This window comes from Rhinopithecus roxellana, chromosome 2, assembly GCF_007565055.1.
Source record: "Rhinopithecus roxellana isolate Shanxi Qingling chromosome 2, ASM756505v1, whole genome shotgun sequence".
Taxonomy (NCBI): Eukaryota; Metazoa; Chordata; class Mammalia; order Primates; family Cercopithecidae; genus Rhinopithecus; species Rhinopithecus roxellana.
Window position 1 is genome coordinate 180,666,964 of NC_044550.1, and position 21,890 is coordinate 180,688,853.

At 52.0% G+C, this 21,890-nt stretch overlaps 1 protein-coding gene across 27 annotated transcripts in view; it reads right to left on the reverse strand.

Moving 5' to 3' along the window:
• ABLIM2 (actin binding LIM protein family member 2) overlaps positions 1-21,890 on the reverse strand; it is a 193,940-nt gene that overhangs the window by 12,614 nt on the left and 159,436 nt on the right. For 15 of the 27 annotated variants that reach the window (XM_010370010.2, XM_010370017.2, XM_010370012.2 and 12 more), the window contains 4 exons: positions 16,588-16,649; positions 7,500-7,554; positions 6,217-6,224; positions 5,934-6,014 (listed from right to left, as the gene is read on the reverse strand). In XM_010370010.2, coding sequence (XP_010368312.1) covers positions 5,934-6,014; positions 6,217-6,224; positions 7,500-7,554; positions 16,588-16,649 — 206 coding nt within the window. The remainder of the gene's footprint in view (positions 1-5,933; positions 6,015-6,216; positions 6,225-7,499; positions 7,555-16,587; positions 16,650-21,890) is intronic. The other 12 variants (XM_010370019.2, XM_010370015.2, XM_030924668.1 and 9 more) reach the window with 2 other exon arrangements.

A 21,890-nucleotide genomic window follows, 5' to 3' on the forward strand; every position in this document is an offset into this window, starting at 1 on the left:
GCAGATCACCTGAGGTCGGGAGTTTGAGACCAGGCTGGCCAACATGGTGAAAATTCATCTCTATTAAAAACACAAAAAATTAGCCAGGTGTGGTGGTGGGCACCTGTAGTCCCAGCTACTCAGGAGGTTGAGGCAAGAGAATTGCTTGAACCCAGGAGGTGGAGGCTGTAGTGAGCTGGGATTGCACCACTGCACTCCAGCCTGGGAGACCAAGGGAGACTCTGTCTCAAAAAATAAATAAAAATAAATAAATAAAAGGTGGGGGAGATCGTCACTGACTGGCCTAGAAATATCCATGTTAAATTTGAAAGCAAAAAGCAGGATGTCAAACCTGGATATACAGTATGAGCTCTCTTGATCCAAAATAGGATTCAGTTAGCTCTGAGATGATGTGCAAAAGAGATTTCCAGAGGCATGTCTCCCACTGAGTTATCAGCTGTGCCTGGGTGGGGGAATTCCTTAAGAGGTTTATGTCCTTCTTTGTATTTTTCTGGACTTTTATGACAGTTAAGAATAGTTTTTATATTAAAAATAAAGCTCTTTCCTCCGAAAGAAAAACGCCAGGGGTCCCTTTCTCTCCTGCTGGGAGGTGGCCCCTCCTGAGCCCCCTCTGGCTCACATCCCACTCCCAGCCCGAGGCAGGCAGGCAGGCAGCCGCTGCTGAAGAATGAGGGACATTCCCCATATGTGGTAATATTTCCAGTTGCCTCCCGGCTTGGCTGATCCTGAGGAGGGAGGACTACGGTCGCACCCTTGTGTGTGTTCTCAGAAATCTGAGTGATTAAAACCATTACCCAGGTGTCAGAGGGTGTTTTAAAAGGATACATTTACAAATGTTAGCCGCGTGTATTTTACAATTTTCATGTTGTATTATTACCAAAGAAAAGTTAAATAGAAGTCCTGTCAAGCACACTACAGTCCCAAGAGGGTTGCAGCAAGTCCCAACAGACCCCTGGTTCCACGCTGCTGCTGGCCAGGAGCTGCCAGACATGCTGGCTGAGCTCACCTCTTGTGGTGAGAGCAATTAACTCCAGCACCATGAGACAGTCCCCAGAGGGGACATGCCCTTTGTCTGGCAGTTCCTGAACGGGTGAACCACCCACCCCACTGGAGACACCCATTTCACAATGGTCAGTAGTATTTATGCTTGGGACGGGACCTGACCATGCAACTCACAAGGAAACAAACAGGAACTGAAGAATGCATCCCTGCAGGCTGCTAGCGGTGTTGGAGTTCAGTATGAGGTGCCTTCTCTGGCCACTGGGGGATGGTCACATGTGACGGTAGGCAGAGGCCACCCAAGAGACATCTCAAGGATGAGATAGCAGGGGCGCCTCCTGAGTGTGAGGTGGGTGACACTGGATTCGCAGCCTCACCTGCGCACTCACTCAGCACAGATGCTGGGCTTCTCCACCCTCCTGGCGCTGCCTGGACATACATGCCAGCTTCCTAGCCGGCTCCTGCTGCCTGGCTTCCTCCTACTGTCAGGCCTCTGAGTCCAAGCCAAGCCATCGCATCCCTTGTGACTTGCACATATACGCCCAGATGGCCTGAAGTAACTGAAGAATCACAAAAGAAGTGCAAATGCCCTGCCCTGCCTTAACTGATGACATTCCACCACGAAAGAAGTGAAAATGGCCGGTCCTTGCCTTAAGCGATGACATTATCTTGTCCCTGGCTCATCCTGGCTCAAAAAGCTCCCCCACTGAGCACCTTGTGACCCCCACTCCTCCCCGCCAGAGAACAAGCCCCCTTTGACTGGAATTTTCCTTTACCTACCCAAATCCTATAAAACAACCCCACCCTTATCTCCCTTCGCTGACTCTCTTCTGGGACTCAGCCCACCTGCTCCCAGGTGAAATAAACAGCCATGTTGCTCACACAAAGCCTGGTTGGTGGTCTCTTCACATGGACACACATGACATCTACTGATGACCCACGGACATCCTAACACATCAGAACTTTTGGGTGGCCTTTCCTCTTCTGTGCAGTAAAGTTCAAATGTCCCACAAGCTGCCAGCTCCCCCCGCACCCCTGCAAATGGCCTTGTGCTATCTGGCTCTGTGCTTCCTTTGCTAGCATGATCCCTACCCATCTGGGTGCTCGGCACACCCTGGAGGACTGACCGCACTGACTGGCCAAGGCAGTCAAGGGTTTGCCCTGTGACTTCTCCCTCCTCCTCAGCCCCATCTCCCACCCTCCCACAGGCAGACAATCACTGCCTGTGGCCCGGCGTTCTCTTCCCCATCTTTAGGAATGTGAAAACAAGTTGCTGTTCAAAATCTAAGCTGTTGGAAATTTAACATATTTTGAGCCTTAAGAGAATATGATTACAAGACCTCAGTCATGTGACAGGCAGCAGTAACCTAAGCAGCTGTCACCTTTGTTTCTCTGATTACAGATTACTCTTTTTTCCTTACCTACATCATTTTGTAAAATGCTGTAAACGACCAAAGGGCACCAGAGAAGACCCCTTTCCTCTTAACCATTCATCTTCATTGCAGATTTACTTCCTTCTTTCCTCTCGCTGTGGAAGACTTCACATCTCTGTGAATGACTATCACATTATCTAAGATGGAGTGTTACATACGCCACCCAGCTCAGGGGATGTCAGCAGCCCTGTTAGCTCCCGGCATGGGCCTATGGCTAAGCCTGGCCAATTGGGGCGTTGTATTCCTTGGGCCAAATTGGCTGATCAAAGGGTGGTCATATTACCTACTCAGGGGCAGAGATGGGGCTTTTTCTGGGACTGCTGAGAGAAAGATGTGGGTCTCTTCCCTGCAGATTTAGAGCCTGAGAGAGGTGAGGTAAAAGTCTATCCATAAAGCCAGCACAGAAAAAGCACAGTCAAAAGATAGAAAGAAAGAAACTGGGTGCTGGAGACATAATTGAGCCCTTGATTAAGCCACACCTGAAGGAGACATTCAGTCATGAGAGTCAGCTGTAAGCCAAAAATTAATTCTAAGCCCTGCAGCCAGCTGATGATTGAGGAGGAATGAACCCCTCTTCTCTGCCAAGGGGATTTCAAAGAAACCTAAAACCCGAGTTCAGGCCATGAAGGGAAGAGGGGGCGAGTCAGACATGTCTCATTCTACCCTCCTCCCTTCAGAATTCAGGCACAACTGATAACATTAACATTAAAACAGAGATCTTAAAACTAGCAATAAGATACCAAATTCCAGGCTGACGCTAGTAGAGCATCACATGACAGAGAGCAGGCCCTAAAAGAAATACAAATATTTTACCCTGAACTATATATTTTTTGGCATATTTTAAAATGGCTCTGCAGGCCAGGCATGGTGGCTCACACCTGTAACCCCAGCACTTTGGGAGGCAGAGGCAGGCAGATTACCTGAGGTTGGGAGTTTGAGACCAGACTGGCCAACATGGTGAAACCTCGTCTCTACAAAATATAAAAACATTAGCCAGGCATGGTGGCGGGTGCCTGTAGTCCCAGTTACTCAGGAGGCTGAGGCAGAAGAATCACTTGAGTCTGGGAGGTGGAGTTTGTAATGAGCCGAGATTGTGCCACTGCACTCCAGCCTGAGCGACAGAGTAAGACTCTGTCTCAAAGTAAAAACAAAATGACTCTGCAAAGCTGTCTCATGTCGGGGAAATGTACATTCCAGAATCCCTTTCCCTTTCTAGGTCTTTTTCTGATCCTGAAGAGATTAGCCGAGAGTCTAGGACCTTTTAAAAGTCTGAACAGGAAACATTTGCCATCTATTGCCTCTAAGGATGGTCACTTATGAGACTTCTTTTATGTAATAAGAACCGTGGTCTCCACAACCCCTTATCTTAACCCAGATGTTCCTTTTTATTGATTCCAGGTCTTGAGATAATAACTCTTTCAACCAAGGGCCAATCAGAAAATCTTTGAATCCACCTATGACCTGTAAGCCCCCACCTTGAGCTGTCCCACCTTTCCAGACCGAACCAATGTGTACCTGACATGTATTGACTGATGTCTTCTATCTCCCTGAAACATATAAACCAAGCTGTAACCCAACCACTGTGGGCACATGTTCTCAGGAGCTCTCAAGACTATACCTCTCGGGTGGTCACTCACATTTGGCTCAGACAAAAGCTCTTGATGTATTTTACAGTTTGACTCTTCTCATGGACACAGTAAATTCCTTCTCTGCTTAAGTCACTTTGGGTCAAGTTCCTATCATTTGCAACAAACAGGTCAAAATGGATGCACCCACCCCCAGCGCTACAGTCACACCAGTGACCTGGTCCTCTCCCTCACTGCCACTAGCCCTGTACCGAGGGAATGCTATTTTCCAGGCCCTGGGCAAGGGGCTTTCTGCAGCCTCCCGTCTGCAGAGCAGCTCAGTCAAGTGCAATCAATATCTTCATCTTAGAGGTGCAGAAATCACAGCTTAAGAGCACCCAGCCGGCTAGTGCAGGGCAGTGGGTGCCTGCTCAGCGTTCCTGGTAAGGACGTACTTCCTATCTGGGGACACAGCGTGTAGCACCCGCTCCCTGCCAGCCTTTGCTCAGGGGCTTCCCTGGGTCTGGAATGCCTTTCCAGACTTCCCGCTCTGAGGAGCAGCCTGGCGCCTACTCTCCTGTCTGGCACCAGCACTAGGGCACTGCTGTGTGCCCCTCAGCTGCATCCACGCCCCTCCAACTCCCTCCCCAGCAGCGGACTGAGCCACTGCCCCTCAGCTGCATCCACGCCCCTCCAACTCCCTCTCCAGCAGCGGACTGAGCCACTGCCCCTCAGCTGCATCCACGCCCCTCCAACTCCCTCCCCAGCAGCGGACTGAGCCACTGCCCCTCAGCTGCATCCATGCCCCTCCAACTCCCTCCCCAGCAGCGGACTGAGCCACTGCCCCTCAGCTGCATCCATGCCCCTCCAACTCCCTCCCCAGAAGTGGACTGAGCCACTGCCTGGTGGGCAGCTGGGGCATGGCCTGGCAGCTGGCCCTGTGCACATGGGGTCATACACACTCTCCAGCCTTGGGGCTCAGATGGGGCTGGGTGTCCCCTTTCCTTCAGGAGCCTCAAGACCCTTCACTCTAGCAAGAGAGTCTACTAAAAGGCAGCAGCACATTCACGATGGGGCTCAGGAGGTAAAACCCCCTGGCTGGATGCTGGGACACCATAGGGCGCTTGTGAGGAGTAATGGAGGATTGCACATGCCACTTTGGGCACATAGTAGCTACTCAACTAAGTCAGTTCTCTCAGTCAACAGATCTGATTCAAACACCTATTCTGTGCCAACATCTTGCTGGGGTTTTGAAACATACACTTGCTTTCTGCATATGTCCGGTTATTTTAGATGGGTGTAAGTGTGGTTGGGTGGGAAGCTGGGGCAGTTTACTCAACCTCAGTAGGAGAGAACAAGCCCCTACTGCAGAGCTTATTCTTCTTCTTCTTTTTTTTTTTTTTGAGACCGAGTCTCTCTGTTGCCCAGGCTGGAGTGGAGTGGCACCACGTTGGCTCACTGCAACCTCCGTCTCCCAGGTTCAAGTGATTCTCCCGCCTCAGCATCCAAGTAGCTGGGATAACAGGCACCCACCACCATGCCCGGCTAAGTTTTGTATTTTCAGTAGAGATGGGGTTTCACCATGTTGGCCAGGTTGGTCTCGAACTCCTGACCTCCAGTGATCTTCCCGCCTCGGCCTCCCAAAGTGCTGGGACTATAGGCGTAAGCCACCGCGCCCAGCCCAGAGCTCATTATTCTTACAAAGCCTTCCCTGCCCCATCCGCAACCAAGGTGGTCTTCTTTGCAAAGTCGTCAAGGTTGGAGAACATCACCATATCATTTGGCCTCTGAGGCAATGTGGGCCCCTGACTCTGCATCATGGCAAGGCTCTGCACTGTCCCCCACGGTGGCAATGACCTTGACACCACAGAGGAGGCATTTGCGGAGACTCTCACACGAGAAATGAGTCTCCTGCCCCGGCAGTCCCCCCGCTTACCTCCAGTCTCGTCCGGTCCACGTCCTTGGGCAGTTTCACACGAATTCGGTTTGTGACGATGAGGGAGTCATACGGATAGATCTGTTGGGGGAGGAAACCACAGGGTCACCTCACGAAGCAAGTGTGTGCTGGCACCAAAAATCTGAGCAGAAGGCCACCGAGAATACATACTTGCGTCTGCACCTGACACACACATTTCATAGGGAAAGCACAACAGAAAGGACTTTTAACCTGGGCAGGTGCGGCGCGGCACGGAGGTCAGTGTGGGAGCGGCCCCGCTTACCTTGTATTCTGTAAGAGAGAGAGAGAGTGGAGACCACGAGATGGTTTAGAAAGTGCGAGACGTCGTCCAAGGTGAGTGCAATCCCCACCCTGGGGTACTCCCGTCTCCCCCCTGCCGTCAGCTGGGCCATGCACGGTCCCCGAGCAGCCTGCACTGGGGCCCTAATCTCAGAGCTGTAGGCGGAAGGGCTCTGAGGGCCTCCCCTAGGAAACCAGAACAGGAGGCATGGTCAGGCTGGAGGCCAGGCTGGTAGCCAGAGGGCGGCACTGTGCTTCTCAGCTGTGACGCTGTCTCTGGTGGTCTGGGCCACCCTGAGAAAGATGCCAGCCCCAGTTTACTTCCTGGGCAGTGGGCATATCTGGGGAAACTTTTACGGGGTGTTGTGGAGACTGACATCTTGTTACAGTCTGAGTCTCTCCCATCTCTCACTATCTTATCTTATTAACTCTATATTTTATCCTTTTCAAACTACTCAGCTCTGCTCCCTAATGTCTTACTTCCAGACTGAAAGCGTCTTGTCACAAAAATGAAACAGTATGGATCGTAGGGCTTCCATGCACACAGAACCCACAGAAAGCAGTTATCTACAGAACCCGGTCATCAAGTCAGTCTCAGAAGGGAGACCCCCGTGTCGGGAGTCGGTCCGAGTTTTCCCACATGCCCCGTGTGGTTCTGCATCTGCCAGCTCCGAGGCCCCGGGGACCGAAGGCCACTTAGAGGGAGCAGGCTGTGGCGCACTGATGCTCTCCGTCCCCATGCAACCCAGCCCAGCAGAGCAAGGCTCCCCTGCCACTCTCGGGGACAGAAGGTGACCAGGTGGTAAGCAGTGCCTTCTGCCAGGCACCTGCCACAGGACCAGGTGGCCGCTCTGGTAACACAAACCTCCTAGCAGCCCTGCTGAACCCAGAGACTCACTCTGCAAGCCAGGAGCCACACGGCGAGCAAGACGCAGGCAGGGTTTGGCCCAGCGCCGTTCCGCTCAGACCCTGGAAGCCTCGTGCCTGTGACTTTGCTTCCCCAAGTGACACAGCGTGCCGCACAATGCAGGACAGGGCCACCGTGGCCACGGATGGGAGAGAGGGAGCATCGCGGGTAAAGCTAGCTCGTAGTGGAACTGACTCTCGGCCGGGAGAGGCAGGGAAAGCAGTAGGCCTTCCCCTGAGGTGTTCTTGCCGGGCAGATTTCTGCAGGCTGTGGACGGGGTGGTTTCAGAAGGAGACTTGTGGAATGTGTTAGCGACCCCTGCCCCAGCCAGAGACCCACAGGGTCCCCGCTCCGTGTACCTCGCATGCCCCAGCTGGCATCCGGGTCTGCTCCACAGGGGGCCAGATTGGCATTCTGGAAGAGAAAGAGAGGTTGGGCGGCAAGAGACAGGCGGCACGAGGGCGTGTGGGTGGGCGGGGAAAAGGAGATGTTGCCTCTTGGAGGCTGTGGTCCTCACACTGACTGGGGAGTAGGGTGTCCTGAGCACAGAGGTGGGGCGTAGGTGATAGAAGGACAGCAACGGTGGCTCAGGAAGAGGAGAATCTAGGATGCTGCGCCCGTGAGACTGGCCAGCTTTCTTGCTCATAGGATGCCCACCGCCTGGGCGGCTCCACAGACCCTTCCTGTGTGGATGGCTCCAACCCCGTTTGAAAGCTCCTCCCAGGTGCCTGGGTTCCCCGCTCTGCAGCTGGCATGGATCACAGCGGGGGGCTCAGCACCACTTCTTTGTGCACGCTGCGCTAGGCATGGTGCTCTGCGGTTCCCCATTGGTGATCTGTCCCCTCCACACGGTGGGCTCCTGAGCACAGCGCCTAGAAAGTGCTGTCCCAGGTGCTCGGGGAGCCCCAGGGTCCACCGGGGGCCCTCTGTTTCCTGCAAGATGGCAAAGGGGGAAGACTGGCTGCCGTCTTCTGGCACTGTGCACGATCGTGGAACTCCTAGGGTATTCTTAGAGCGACATGGACGCATGCGGCTGTGTGTGAGTCAAAGTCCATCCACCCCCAATATTCCAAAACGAGGGGGCTCCTACCTCCCTGGAAACCGTGGTACTCACGGCAGCTATGTGTGTGACTGTTTCAAAGGTTAAAGGAGCCCCTGTCTGTAAGGCCCCGGCACGTGACCCGGCATGTTGTAAGCCCCCATACAAGGTGGCGGTGCCTATGACAATGACTAAGGGTGACACTCTGAGGGGTGATGGGCCCGAGAGCTCCTGCACCTGTCTCAGGTGCTCGTGGCATTCATCAGCAAACTCTGCCATTTCAGTGCACTGCAACCATTAGTGTCGTAACTCTTTCCCTTCTGTCCACCTGGAAGCATCATCGACACGTCCTGCAAACCTCTATGGAGGGTTCCCCACCCTCTAAAGCATGCATGGAGACCTCGCAGGGGTCTGTCAGTCCTGCCCCTGCCCACCTCCTGCACCTCGCTGGCACCTGGGGTTTGCACTATGAACCCTGAGCCACGCTCTGTCGTGGTTGTGCCTTGGCTGCCCCCGGTGGACGGAGCCTGTTGAAGAAAATGTCTTTTTCACACTCCGTTCCCCAGCACCTGGAATGGGTTCTCAAACGGGGTCAGGGCTGTCCACCAGCGCTGCTGAAACTGGGTACAGGGATCACATTTCAGCGGGGAGAGCTCTGCAGCCAAAGGAGAGATGGTACGCTCAGCCCAGTGGGTCTGTTACAGGGGAAAGTGTTTTCAACGGAAGCTTTGCAGTAGGCGATCAGTGAGGAGCCGGTTATAACCTACAGAGCATGAGAGCAGGAAGACCTCAGAGAGCACGGAGTCTGAAGCCCTTCATCAGAAACAGGAAAACAGAGGCTCCGAGGGAAGCCGGACCTTCTTCCTGACGCAGAGCTGGAGTCAGAGGGCTAGGGTCAGGCTCACGAGTTGGGTAAGCACCAGGTAGAGGACTGGAACCAGTCTCTATTTACATTTTTGGTATTTTGTTTATCATGAATTTTTTTGCATTAATTTGGATTTCTAAAAATATTGCATTAAAATCTGACTTATCTTGACTGCATTTTTTCTTTTTTACTTTTCTTTTTTTTTTTTTTTTGAGACAGAGTCTTGCTCTGTCACCCGGGCTGGAGTGCAGTGACCAGATCTCAGCTCACTGCAAGCTCTGCCTCCCGGGTTTACACCATTCTCCTGCCTCAGCCTCCTGAGTAGCTGGGACTACAGGCGCCCGTCACCTCGCCCGGCTAGTTTTTTGTATTTTTTAGTAGAGACGGGGTTTCACCGTCTTAGTCAGGATGGTCTCGATCTCCTGACCTCGTGATCCGCCCGTCTCGGCCTCCCAAAGTGCTGGGATTACAGGCTTGAGCCACCGCGCCTGGCTGACTGCATTTTTTCTTTAGTGCTTTGCTCCCTCACCCTAGTTCTGGGCCTGGACCCTGAGCCAGGGTCCTCTCACCACCACTTCACAAAATAACTCTTCCCTTTAGGAGTATTCACAAATAATTTCTTTTTTTCTTCGAGACAGAGCCTCGCTCTGTCACCCAGGCTGGTGTGCAATGGCGCGATCTTGGCTCAATGCAACCTCCACCTCCAGGGTTCAAGCGATTCTCCTGTCTCAGCCTCCTGAGTAGCTGGAATTACAGGCACCCGCCACCACGGCCAGATAATTTTTGTATTTTTAGTAGAGATGGGGTTTCACATGTTGGCCAAGCTGGTCTTGAACTCCTGACCTCAGGTGATCCGCCCGCCTTGGCCTCCCAAAGTGCTGGAATTACAGGCATAAGCCACTGCACCTGGCCATGCAACCATTTTTAAATTTTTAATTTTAAGAGACAGAGTCTGGCTCTGTCACCCAGACTGGAGTGCAGTGGCACGATCTCAGCTCACTTCAACCTCCACTTCCTGGGCAATCCTCCCACCTTAGCCTTCTGAGCAGGTGGGACTACAGGTGCGCACCATCACACTTGGCTAATTTTTGTATTTTGTTTTTGGTAGAGATAGAGTCTCCCTTTGTTGCCCTGGCTGGTATTAAGCTCCTGGTTTCAAGCTATCTGCCCACCTCAGCCTCCCAAAGCACTGGAATTACAGGTGTGAGCCATCCTACCTGGCCATACCTGGCTAAAAAAAAAAAAAAAAAAAAAAAAAAAACTGTAGAGATGGGGTCTTGCTCTGCTGCCCAGGCTGGTCTCAAACTCTTGGCCTCAAGCAATCCTCCTGCCTCAGCCTCCCAAAGCACTGGGATTACAGATGTAAGCCACCATCTCCACTCAAGAACAATGTTTTAATACATTTTCTTAGATTCAGACTAGCACCCCAGGTGCCTGTTCTGGTCAGGGAACCTCTAGCATAAAGCAAAGCAACCTGCTTTTGCCGCCTGGCACGTCTGATGTGAAAGAGAAATGCTGCCCCCTAGTGCCCGCTGCTCTGCATAATGAGCTTCCAAAACTCACAGGGCACCACTTTCACCTTGGACAGTTGGAAACTCTCCAGCAGCAAAACCAGCTTCCTTTGGTCTTCCAGCCTCTGAGATAAGGTGGAGACTCTACGGCAGAGATGAGGCATCTACCAGGTGGAGGAGGGGGAATACTTTTTAGGTCTAGAGCAGGGAAAGTGGGGTCTACTTCTGGTCTTGTAAGTGCAAAGTGGGGATGGGGTGTGCAAGGCCTTTCAGGTGCAAGGGGTCTTGAGTTACTGCCTTTATGTGTGGACCAGCAGGAGAGCTAAGTGGCCAGAGGGCACCACAAAGGCAGCACCACCAGGTATATTCCTGGCTGACTCCCCTACGCCGCTCAGTGGCAGCACCGGGGATTTTAAAAGCAACACATGATTTACCTGTCCCATTTGTTTACCACTTATTTTTTTATTTTTATTTATTTTTTTTTGAGACGGAGTCTTGCTCTGTCGCCCAGGCTGGAGTGCAGTGGCCGGATCTCAGCTCACTGCAAGCTCCGCCTCCCGGGTTCACGCCATTCTCCTGCCTCAGCCTCCCAAGTAGCTGGGACTACAGGCGCCCGCCACCTCGCCCGGCTAGTTTTTTGTATTTTTTTTAGTAGAGACGGGGTTTCACCTTGTTAGCCAGGATGGTCTCGATCTCCTGACCTCGTGATCCGCCCTTCTCGGCCTCCCAAAGTGCTGGGATTACGGGCTTGAGCCACTGCGCCCGACCTTACTACTTATTTTTATTTTAGAGCCAGAGTCTCGCTCTGTCACCCAGGCTGGAGTGCAGTGGCGTGATCTCGGCTCACTGCAACCTCCGTCTCCTGGGTTCAAGCGATTCTCTGCCTCAGCCTCCCGAGTAGCTGGGATTATAGGCATGCACCACCACGCCTAGCTAATTTTTGTATTTTTAGTAGAGACGGGGTTTCACCATGTTGGCCAGGCTGGTCTCGAACTCCTGACCTCAGGTGATCTGCCTGCCTTGGCCTCCTAAAGTGCTGGGATTCCAGGCGTGAGCCACCGCACCCAGGCTGTTTAGCACTTCTTATGTGCCTGTGGCTCTGCACATACGTTCTCTAACCTTTGCGGCAACTCCAGGAGGTGAGCTCTGTCATTTTACAGATGAGCCTGAGAGAGACGAAGCAACTTGCCTGAGATCATATACATGGGACGAAGCAACTTGCCTGAGATCATATACATGGGACTTAGATCATATACATGGGACTGCAAATACATGGGACTGTAAATATTTGAGCCCATGTGTTTTATTTTCCAAAAATTATACTGAAATTGCTAATTGGAATTGAGATTATGGCCGTTTGCCACCGGTCACCCTTCTTTTCTTGCTAAAGCTCACATTGGAATGTGTTACTTTACTCAGCAGCTAGTGGAAGCAAGACAGAGTAGGAATTGCTTTTTAAAGTTACTCATGTGGGAACCATGCTATGGAGCTTATAAAAAATTTCACAACTATAACACTATTTGTCCTCAAAAAAACCCTCAAGAAGTAAGGATAATTTTTTAAAGACTAGAAAATAGGCTGGGCGTGGTGGCTCAAGCCTGTAATCCCAGCACTTTGGGAGGCCGAGACGGGTGGATCACGAGGTCAGGAGATCGAGACCATCCTGGCTAACATGGTGAAACCCCATCTCTACTAAAAAATACAAAAAAAAACTAGCCGGGCGAGGTGGCGGGCGTCTGCAGTCCCAGCTACTCGGGAGGCTGAGGCAGGAGAATAGCGGGAACCCAGGAGGCGGAGCTTGCAGTGAGCTGAGATCTGGCCACTGCACTCCAGCCTGGGTGACAGAGCGAGACTCTGTCTCAAAAAAAAAAAAAAAAAAAAAAAAAAAAAAAAAAAAAAGACTAGAAAATAGAGACTCAGAAAATTTAAGTAACTTGCCCAAAAACAGAGCTGTGATTTGAACCCAGGGCTGCCTGATGCTAACGCATGTGTTCTTTGCAGCATTACAGTTTGGAAATACCAAACTTTTTAAATTTGTTAATGCCTGTCTTGTAGTCACATGCATAAATATTTTAATAAATATTTTCTGAACATGTGAAAATCCAATTCAAGAGATATAAATGTTTTTCATATACCTATTCGATTGTTTGCTATTTGTACTATTTTTCTATGTACATAATTAATTTTTTGTTCACTAGATACATTTGTCTTTTTTTTTTTTTTTTTTTTTGAGACAGAGTTTTGCTCTGTTGCCCCAGGCTAGAGTGCAGTGGAACAACCTCAGCTGACTGCAACCTCTGCTTCCCGGGTTCAAGCATTCTTTATTCTTGTGCCCAAGTAGCTGGGATATTAGGTATGTGCTACCATGCCTGGCTAATTTTTGTATTTTTAGTAGAGATGGGTTTTCACCATGTTGGCCAGGCTGGTCTCAAACTCCTGAACTTGAGTGATCCACCCACTTCGGCCTCCCAGAGTGCTGGGATTATAGGCATGAACCACTTTGCCCGGCCCCATTTGTTTTATTTATTTATTTAATTTTGAGATGGAATCTCTCTTAGTCACCCAGGCTGGAGTGCAGTGGCATGATCTCAGCTCACTGCAAGCACCGCCTCCCAGGTTCACGCCATTCTCCTGCCTCAGCCTCCCGAGTAGCTGGGACTACAGGTGCCCGCCACCAAGCTCAGCTAATTTTTTTTTGTATTTTTAGTAGAGATGGGGTTTCACTGTTAGCCAGGATGGTCTCAATCTCCTGACCTCATGATCTGCCCATCTCGGCCTCTGATAGTGTTGGGATTACAGGCTTGAGCCACCGCGCCCGGCCTAAAAGCAGTTTTTAAGTGTGCATATTATGATAACACATCTGATTTTAAAAATCCAACCTGACAGTCTCTGTCTTTTAATAGCACAGCTCAGTCTCTTCACATTCAGCACTATACTTTTTCAGAATGGGCCTTCTTCCAGGGAGCTACCACAAGGACCTGCTGCCGCCAGTGGTCACGTTCTGATTAACAGACAGGTGGTACCTGTCAGAGTCATTACTGCCTCATCCACAGGGAGAGCAGTAGCAGGCCTCTGTTCTCTATTCATTTCATGGGTAGGTTATGAGCATCTACCATGCATCAGGCACTGTGGCAGGCTTGGCTATTAGGACATTTTAATGACCTTTAGGACATATTGTGCTTTGGGTCACTAGGCTCTTGTAACAAATCCTTCTGGAAGAACACCCAGGAAAGCCTTTGCTTCCCATGATGAACTAATTTCCCCTCTTCCATCAGACAGTGAGGACTACGTCACTGCCATGATTGCCTCTATGCCTTGGCTACCAGGAAGCTCAGAGGTAAGCTTTGACAGCTTTTCTCATGAGATATATATTTGAGACAAAGTATTGCTCTGTCACCCAGGCTGGAGTGCAGTGGTATAATAGCTCATTGCAACCTCCGCCTCCCAGGTTCAAACAATTCTCCTGCCTCAGTCTCCCAAGTGGCTGGGACTATAGGTGCCCACCACCACATCTGGCTAATTTTTTAATTTTTGTAGAGATGGGGAGGCAGGCTGGTCTTGAACTCCTGACCTCAAGTGATCTGCCTGCCTCGGCCTCCCAAAGTGCTGGGATTACAGGCGTGAGCAACTGTGCCCTGCCTCTCAGGTAATATTTTTTTGTTGTTGTTTTTTGATGTAATTTTCTCCTATAGTTTCCTCCTCTCCTCCTTTGTGATTTGGTGTTCACGGGATTTTGGTCTCACTGCATCTATGCTTGAGGTCACCCAGAATCCTTTCTGGAAGTAAAGGCAAATCAGGAAACAACCTAGGAAATGACTTAGGAGCACTAGTAGGCCATCAGCAACAGGGCATGGACACGCACTCCCAGGGCATCTCCAGGGGAAGGGCATGAGTCCAGGTGCTGAGCAGGGCCGCCCTGCAAAAGGCTGGTCATGTGAAAGATCAAGTATCTGGCCTTCTCACTGAGAAACAGGCATAACAGTACATAAAAGTCTTAGAAAGAGTGAAAAAATAGGAAAGAACATTAGCAGGGAAAAGAGAATCCCAAACCAAAGTTGCTAATAATGTTCACCCATCTCCCCCAGAAGCAATGTGAAAAGCTAAGAATCTCCACGTGATGATGAATTCCGTGGGTATCAGTTCTCCTAGCACATGCAGAGAGCACATCGGCTAATGCTCTCCTTCCCACCCCTGAGTCTGCAGGAGAAACACATTCACACAAGTTTAGTTCTTAATTCTGTAAAGCTTGAGGTTCTGCTCTCAATAGTTCTAGGAGAGGGAGTGAAGACCGTCCCTGCCAGAATGTCTGGATCGGCTGTTCTCAAACAGCGCGGCATCTGGAGACCACGACCTTCTCTGCAGATGCTGAGAGGCATCAATTTGCACCATTTTAGCACGTGAGCCTAGAGAAGAACCTTCCCAGAGGATGCACAGCCCCGGCGTCAGTGATGCAAGACTACAAATGCAGAGCGTGCTGTTCTCTCGCTTTCCTTCTATATATTGAGGAAAGTCTCCAGGACCTCACTCGGGTGGTGGAACACCTTGGCTTGGTCCGGACTGTGAACACTGCGCTCACCAGCCCCAGGGTCAGAGAACAGCTGTTCCAGTTGAGAAGGGAACATTCTAGACAGTTTTCCCACTGTCCCCAGGATCCCTAACATTGAGCTCAGGGATTTGCACATCTTGGTGTCGTAGGAGTCCTGTGGACATTGGTCCAGCCCTCTTATCTCCCCTGCTTTCCATGTGGAAGAAGAGTGGAGAATTCCTTTGGAGAAAATTCAAAGAAGCATGCCACATGCATGGTCCCCAGTGAGGCCCATTCCAGAATGGGAAGAGCAGTTCGTTGGGTGGGGGTGGGGTTGGCTAGAATCAAATCATGCAGAGGTGCCTGGGCCTGGGGGAGATCTGGGGAGGATGGGCTTGGGGGAGATCCAGGGAGGCTGGGCCTTGGACAAAAACACAGCAGCAGGTCTGACAGAGCCTGAAGGAGATGGAAAGAACAAATGCCGGCCTAAGAGGACACCCACGGCTTCTGGAGATGGTGTCCTGTGGCCTTGCCCCTGGAGAGAGTACCTGCCTGAGGATGCCATCCAGGGGTTACACACAGCCAAGGCTGCTCCAGTGCAACAAAGACGGGGTTCGTTTTTTAGTGGCCTCTGTTGAGAGGTGAATTGCCTGTTTATGAACAAATTTCCAGACTAGGACGAGGCTGCCTTGTGCAATGGGGAGACCCCTGGGCTGTGTGTGTGTATCTGTGTGTTGGGAGGTCTGGGACCAGCAAGCCTGCCCCACCCTAGGGGTCCTCACCGGGGACCCCTGTGAGGCTGTGGGCAGAGGAACAAACACGAGCAGCTCTTCCTAAGGCGTTAACTGTCCTGGGGAACAGGACCTGGCCCCTCTGCAAGGCAATCAGCCCCCATATTTTCTGGGCTCATATTCAGATGCCCCAAGAGTCAGCAAACTCAGGGTAGGAGATGGCACCAGCCTTCAGCTGGGGGCAGCCAAAGAGCCTGACTTCGAGTTAATCCAATCTCCGTGCAGCCTCAAGCAATAGCCTTGGATGCTAAGGATTATTTGGTGTAATCACGGTAACGGTAATAGCAGTGAAGGCCAGGCCATCCCAGATAAGGAGGTGGCCACTTGGCTCACACAGGCTCACCAAATGCAACAGCCCTTGAAGGTTGTCAGGCTCAGCGCCACAGGAGGAGGAAGAGGGTTAGGAGGGGCTTCTTGGAGCTGGGCCTGATCACTGTGGGTGGCCCTTGTCTCCCCTGCTCCCACACACTGAGGTCTCTCTGGGGCCGGGGGCAGGGAGGCGGGGTGGGGAGGGTGTTGCCTAGGTCTGGTCCAGTCCTGGTAGGGAAAAAGCAGTGGTGGCAGAGGCAGCCCCTGGGTGGGCATCAGGCAGAGGCAGTGGGCCGTAGGGTCCCTGGGGCCTCTCCTCCTGCTGCATGGTCAAGAAGCTGTGGGAAGCGTGCTCGGCCTCACAGCAATCGTTAGTACCCCGTGGCCAGGGAGGGGTCAGTACCTACCCGCTGGTCCAAGCCATTCTTTCCATGTCCTGGGAGAGGGTCAGATTTGGAATAGGGGAATCCTGAAACAGACACAGCACAGCTTTGTCACGCGCGCAGACTAGGTGCAGCAGCGAGGGGGGTGCAGCCCTGGGGGGCTTCCCACCGGGGTGGACAAGGCTGGGCAAGTAACACAGGGGAGGACCCCTGAAGACCATGCCCTGCCTCAGTGGTGACCTTCTGTTCCCAGGGCACTGACTGAGGAGGAAGCCACGGAGGGGTAATGTCCTGAGCCTGCCCATGACACCGGAAACGCCACAGAACCTCAGCCCAGCTGGCCCCTGTGTTCAGGAACAGGCTCTGGCCTGGGCACCACCTGGCACCTGGGCCAAGCCCCTCACTTTACAGACAGGGGAGTTGGGCAGAGTCAGGAAGGGACACAGTCTCTGGAACCCTGGAGGAACAGCAGAGCTGTGCCATCCTGTGCCAGAGGTGGCAAATGGAGGCCCACCACCAAGCACATGGGGCCTGGAGGCAATTTTACTTTAATAAACTTCTTGGCTGGGCATATTGGCTCACGCCTGTAATCCTAGAGCTTTGGGAGGCCAAGGAGGGAAACTCATTTGAGGCCAGGAGTTCAAGACCATCCTGGGCAACATAGCAAGACCACCCCTACACAAAGCAACGGATGGCTGCAGTGGTGCACGCCTGTGGTCCTAGCTATTTGGGAGGCTGAGGTGGGAGGATCCCTTGAGCCCAGGAGCTCCAGGCTGCAGTGAGCTATGCTCACACCACTGCACTCCAGCCTGGGAGACAGAGTGAGATCCTGTCTCTAAAAACAAATACATAAATAAATAAAATCCTGAGTTGCTTGCAATTGAGAGGCTTCATAGTAAAATCCAAATTTCTAGCTTCTCGTGAAATAATAGAGGGCTGGTCTGAGACAACGAACTCTGGATTCCCTGTGGGGCAAGGCTCCCTGGGGCTGCCAGGAGGGGGCAGCCTTTCCCAGCCCCCCACTGAGCTCCCTTGAGCTCCCTCCATCACTCGTGTCCCTGGCTGGCCCTGGGTGGGCCTGGCTGGCTCTGGATGGGCCTAGGAGCTTGCTAGAAGTTTGAGACCTCCAAAGTAACCTCTTCAACACCATGTGATGGGACAGCAGGGAGGAAGTGAACGCCTGCCTGGCTCAGAGGGGGCGTGGTTGCATTCTGGAAAGGAAGGGGCAGAGCCTGGACCTGGAGAGGCAGGGCCCTCCACACCCAGGGAAGCATCCTTAAAAGACCTGTCCTGAGTCCCTAAACTGTCTGTCTTTCCACTAGCCTGTGGGGTCTTAAAGAGCACAGCCCACACCTGCCTCATCTGCGGGTGTCACCCCAGTACTGGGCCCCAGTGGCGCAGGCCAGCCATGTACAGGGCCAGATGCGCACATTCACTCCTGGGAGCTGCCAGGCTGCCCATGAGGCCTCCGAGGAGAAGGTGGCTCACATCCTTCAGTGCTCACGAGGCTGCATGTCTTTAGCAAGAACCGTGTCTCCAGGGGCAAGGCAGGTTCTGTGCACAGAACTGCCCACCCGCCCACTCCAGGGACCTCATTGCTGAGCAAAGGATGCTTCTCCCGGGGGTTTCATCTGGGGGTTCCTCACGGACTCAATGAGGACAGAGAAGAAATTCCATGAAGGTCATATGGGGACACAGAGAAGCCTATGGGAGGAGCCTCAGCTGGGGACTTGTTTGCAACAGGGTAGCCAGTGGAAAGTTACACATGTGGGTCAGGTAGGCCTCTTAAACATCAAGATCAAGGTCCTCAAACTTATCTTAGCAGAGGAACTCCCTCGACATGCGAGCTTTTATGTGAACGCTGATATGCAAAACAGGCAAATGAAGAGCTGGGAAGACAGATGTGGGGAGAGGGGTGGGGGCCAGAACTTTGGGGCTATTCCTGCCCCTCCCAGCCCCTCCGAGGCACCCCCAGGTAAAAGGCCTAGCCAGCTCTTCTCATGTACAGAAGGGGAGTCAGGGCCCAGAGATATGCAGGAACCTGCCTGAGGTCACCCAGCCAGGTAGCGGCAGCCCTGGGATGCCGGACGAGGCTGCCTGCCTTGCAGTCCTGGGGTTCCTCCAGGAGACACCTGCCTCCTCCTTTATGCCCAGAGCCCGGCATGCTCTGGGATCCCGAGGGTCCCTCCAGCTCAGCGGGAGGTCCTTATCAGCAAATGTGCTACAGGGGTGGTTCTCAAATTGGCATCCCCAGCTAGCAGCCGCAACCTTGCCAGGGAACTTGTCAAAAATGCAAATTATTGGGCCCCACCCCAGACCTCCTGTGTCAGAATTCTGGGGCTGGGGTCCAGGGATCTGTGTTTTTATAAGGCTTCCAGACCATTCTGATGCACACTGGCCTACCGCCTCGAGAACAGAGAACACCCTCGGTGGTGTCCTGCACCCCTCTTAAGCCCGAGGGCCTCCACCTGCCTGTCCCTGGAGTCACCTGGACAGCGTGTGAGGTTCCCAGTGCCCAGGCTGCCACTGACGGGTCTTGACTTTTAACCGCTTCACACGCAGGTGGAAACCTTTCTTCCATGAAGCCTGTGTCATCCTCCCACTTTGACTGCAATTGTCTCAGGGAGGTCTTCTGTTTCCTTTGAGCACCCGCATCAGATGGTTCTAGAAGTTTTGCTTCAACCATCCAATGTGATGTAAGAATATGATTCTTTCCAAGAGGGCTGTCTATCATGCTTTGTCCCTGGTTTTAACTATTCCAATGTTCTTCTTTCCTTTCTGAAGTTCCAAGCCTTCTATTATCATTTCCTTTCTGTTTGGAGACGATTCCTTAGGGGTAGGTCTGCAGGATACTTCACTGAACACAGGATTCATGCGGACACTTCTGCTGTTTCAGCACGTGAAAGATGTCAGGGCACTTCCTGCTGGCCTCTGTGGTTTCTGGTGAGAAATCTCGAATTGGTGTTTCTCCTGTTTTTTCTCTCTGGTTGCTTTCAACTTTTTTTTTTTTTTTTTTTTTTTTTTTTTTTTTTTTTGAGACGGAGTCTCGCTGTGTCGCCCAGGCTGGAGTGCAGTGGCGCGATCTCGGCTCACTGCAAGCTCCGCCTCCCGGGTTCCCGCCATTCTCCCGCCTCAGCCTCCGAGTAGCTGGGACTACAGGTGCCCGCCACCGCGTCCAGCTAGTTTTTTGTATTTTTAGTAGAGACAGGGTTTCACTGTGTTAGCCAGGAGGGTCTCGATCTCCTGACCTCGTGATCCACCCGCCTCGGCCTCCCAAAGTGCTGGGATTACAGGCTTGAGCCACCGCGCCCGGCCAACATTTTTTTCTTTATCCTTAATTTTCAGAAATTTAATTATGATATGTCTTGGTGCAGATTTTTGGGGTTTATCCTCTTTCTTTGGGACTCACTTAGTTTCTGGAACTTGTAGGTTTATGTCTCTTTCTTTTACCAAAATTGTTAGGTTTTCAGCCATTATTTTATATATATATATATATATATTTTGAGACGGAGTCTTGCTCTGTCACCCAGGCTGGAGTGCAGTGTCATGATCTCGGCTCACTGCAACCTCCATCTCCCAGGTTCAGGTGATTCTCCTGCCTCAGCCTCCCAAGTAGCTGGGATTACAGTCACATGCCACCATGTCCAGCTAATTTTTGTGTTTTTAGTAGAGACAGGGTTTCACCATGTTGACCAGGATGGTCTCGATCTCTTGACCTCGTGATCCACCCACCTCGGCCTCCCAAAGTGCTGGGATTACAGGCGTGAGCCACCGCGCCCGGCCTTCTGCTGTCTTTTTTCATTCAAATCATTGATCTTCGGGCTTCTTGGTGTGATGGGTAATTTTTCTACAGTATCCTAGGCATTTTGGATATTATGTTAGGAGACTAATCTTGTTAAGTGTTAAATCCTCTATTTGAGCAGGCTGTCACCCTGTTTAGGTTTCGCGTGTACGGCCTGGTCTTTTGGAGGTTGTGGTTTTAATGACAGTTTGCTTTTCAGAATGCTTGCTGAAATGCTATTCTGGTCTGCTAGATTCACCTGGAGCTGCCGGTCCTCCCACTTGGTCCCTGCTGGTGCTGCCCGTGGGGATAAAATGCCCTTCTTGGGGTGTCCTGTGTTACTGGGTGGGGGTGGGAGATGCCTGCCATGGGTGGAGACCATGTCCCTGGGTTCACTCTCAGGACTGCGGGGTGCCTGCTGGCTACCTGGCCATCTGCTAGTGTGGCTGCGGGAGGAAAACACCTGCCTTATCACGTTCTGCCACTGCATGGGAGGCTGGGAGGCTGCAGGCCTGGGTCACCTCCTGACGCTGGGTGGGGGTGGGAGTGGGCACGCAGGGCTGCTATTCCCTGAGGTCCTGAGGCTGCCTCACCAGGCCACTTTGCTGTTCCCACCTTTAGAGTTCTCCTGTGACCAACCGTCTGCTGTATCATTTCCAGGTCTGTTTAGTTGTAGGTAGCAGAGAAGAACAGGGAGAGACGAGATGACACGATTTCAGCCCCTGGGCTGCTGTCTGGGCTCCTAAAGTTGGCCTCTCTTGGGGAGGACGAGCAATCCGCACATTTTAAAGGTCCAGTGATCCTGTGCACAGCCAGCGCTGAGAATCACTGGTTTATTTATTTAATATTTTGAGATGGAGTTTTGTTCTTGTTCCCCAGGCTGGAGTGCAATGGCATGGTCTTGGCTCACTGCAACCTCCTGGGTTCAAGCAATTCTCCTGCCTCAGCCTCCTGAGTAGCTGGGATTAGAGGCATGTGCCATCAGGCCCAGCTAATTTTCTATTTTTAGTACAGACAAGGTTTCTCCATGTCGGTCAGGCTGATCTCGAACTCCTGACCTCAGGTGATCTGCCTGCCTTAGCCTCCCAAAATGCTGGGATTACAGGCGTGAGCCACTGCACCCAGCCAAGAATCACTGGTTTAAAAAGTCCCTTTACGTATTCAGAGATTTCACTTGACTCTCACCAACCTACACACTAAACATGATCCCATTTTACAGATGAGAAAGTTGACACCTAATGATACCAAGTGATCTGTTCAAGGTCAGTTACTGACTAGAGAGGCTGAGATGAGGAGGGCTCCTGGCTTCAGGAACCAGTAACCCCATCTACTCCCAAGCCAGTGTGCCCTGGTGTGGGTTTGCAGGCATGTGGGTCTAATGCGTGTCAGATGGAAGCAGACAGCCTTCAAGAGGCGGGGTGTGTGTATTACAGAGAGAGACCCACAGGGAGAAGGCAGGTAGGGGGCCAGGCACATGGGGGCAACTGGGTAGTCCTGATGCCAGTTACATGTGGCCCTGCAGGCACTGGATATCTACCCGCTCCAT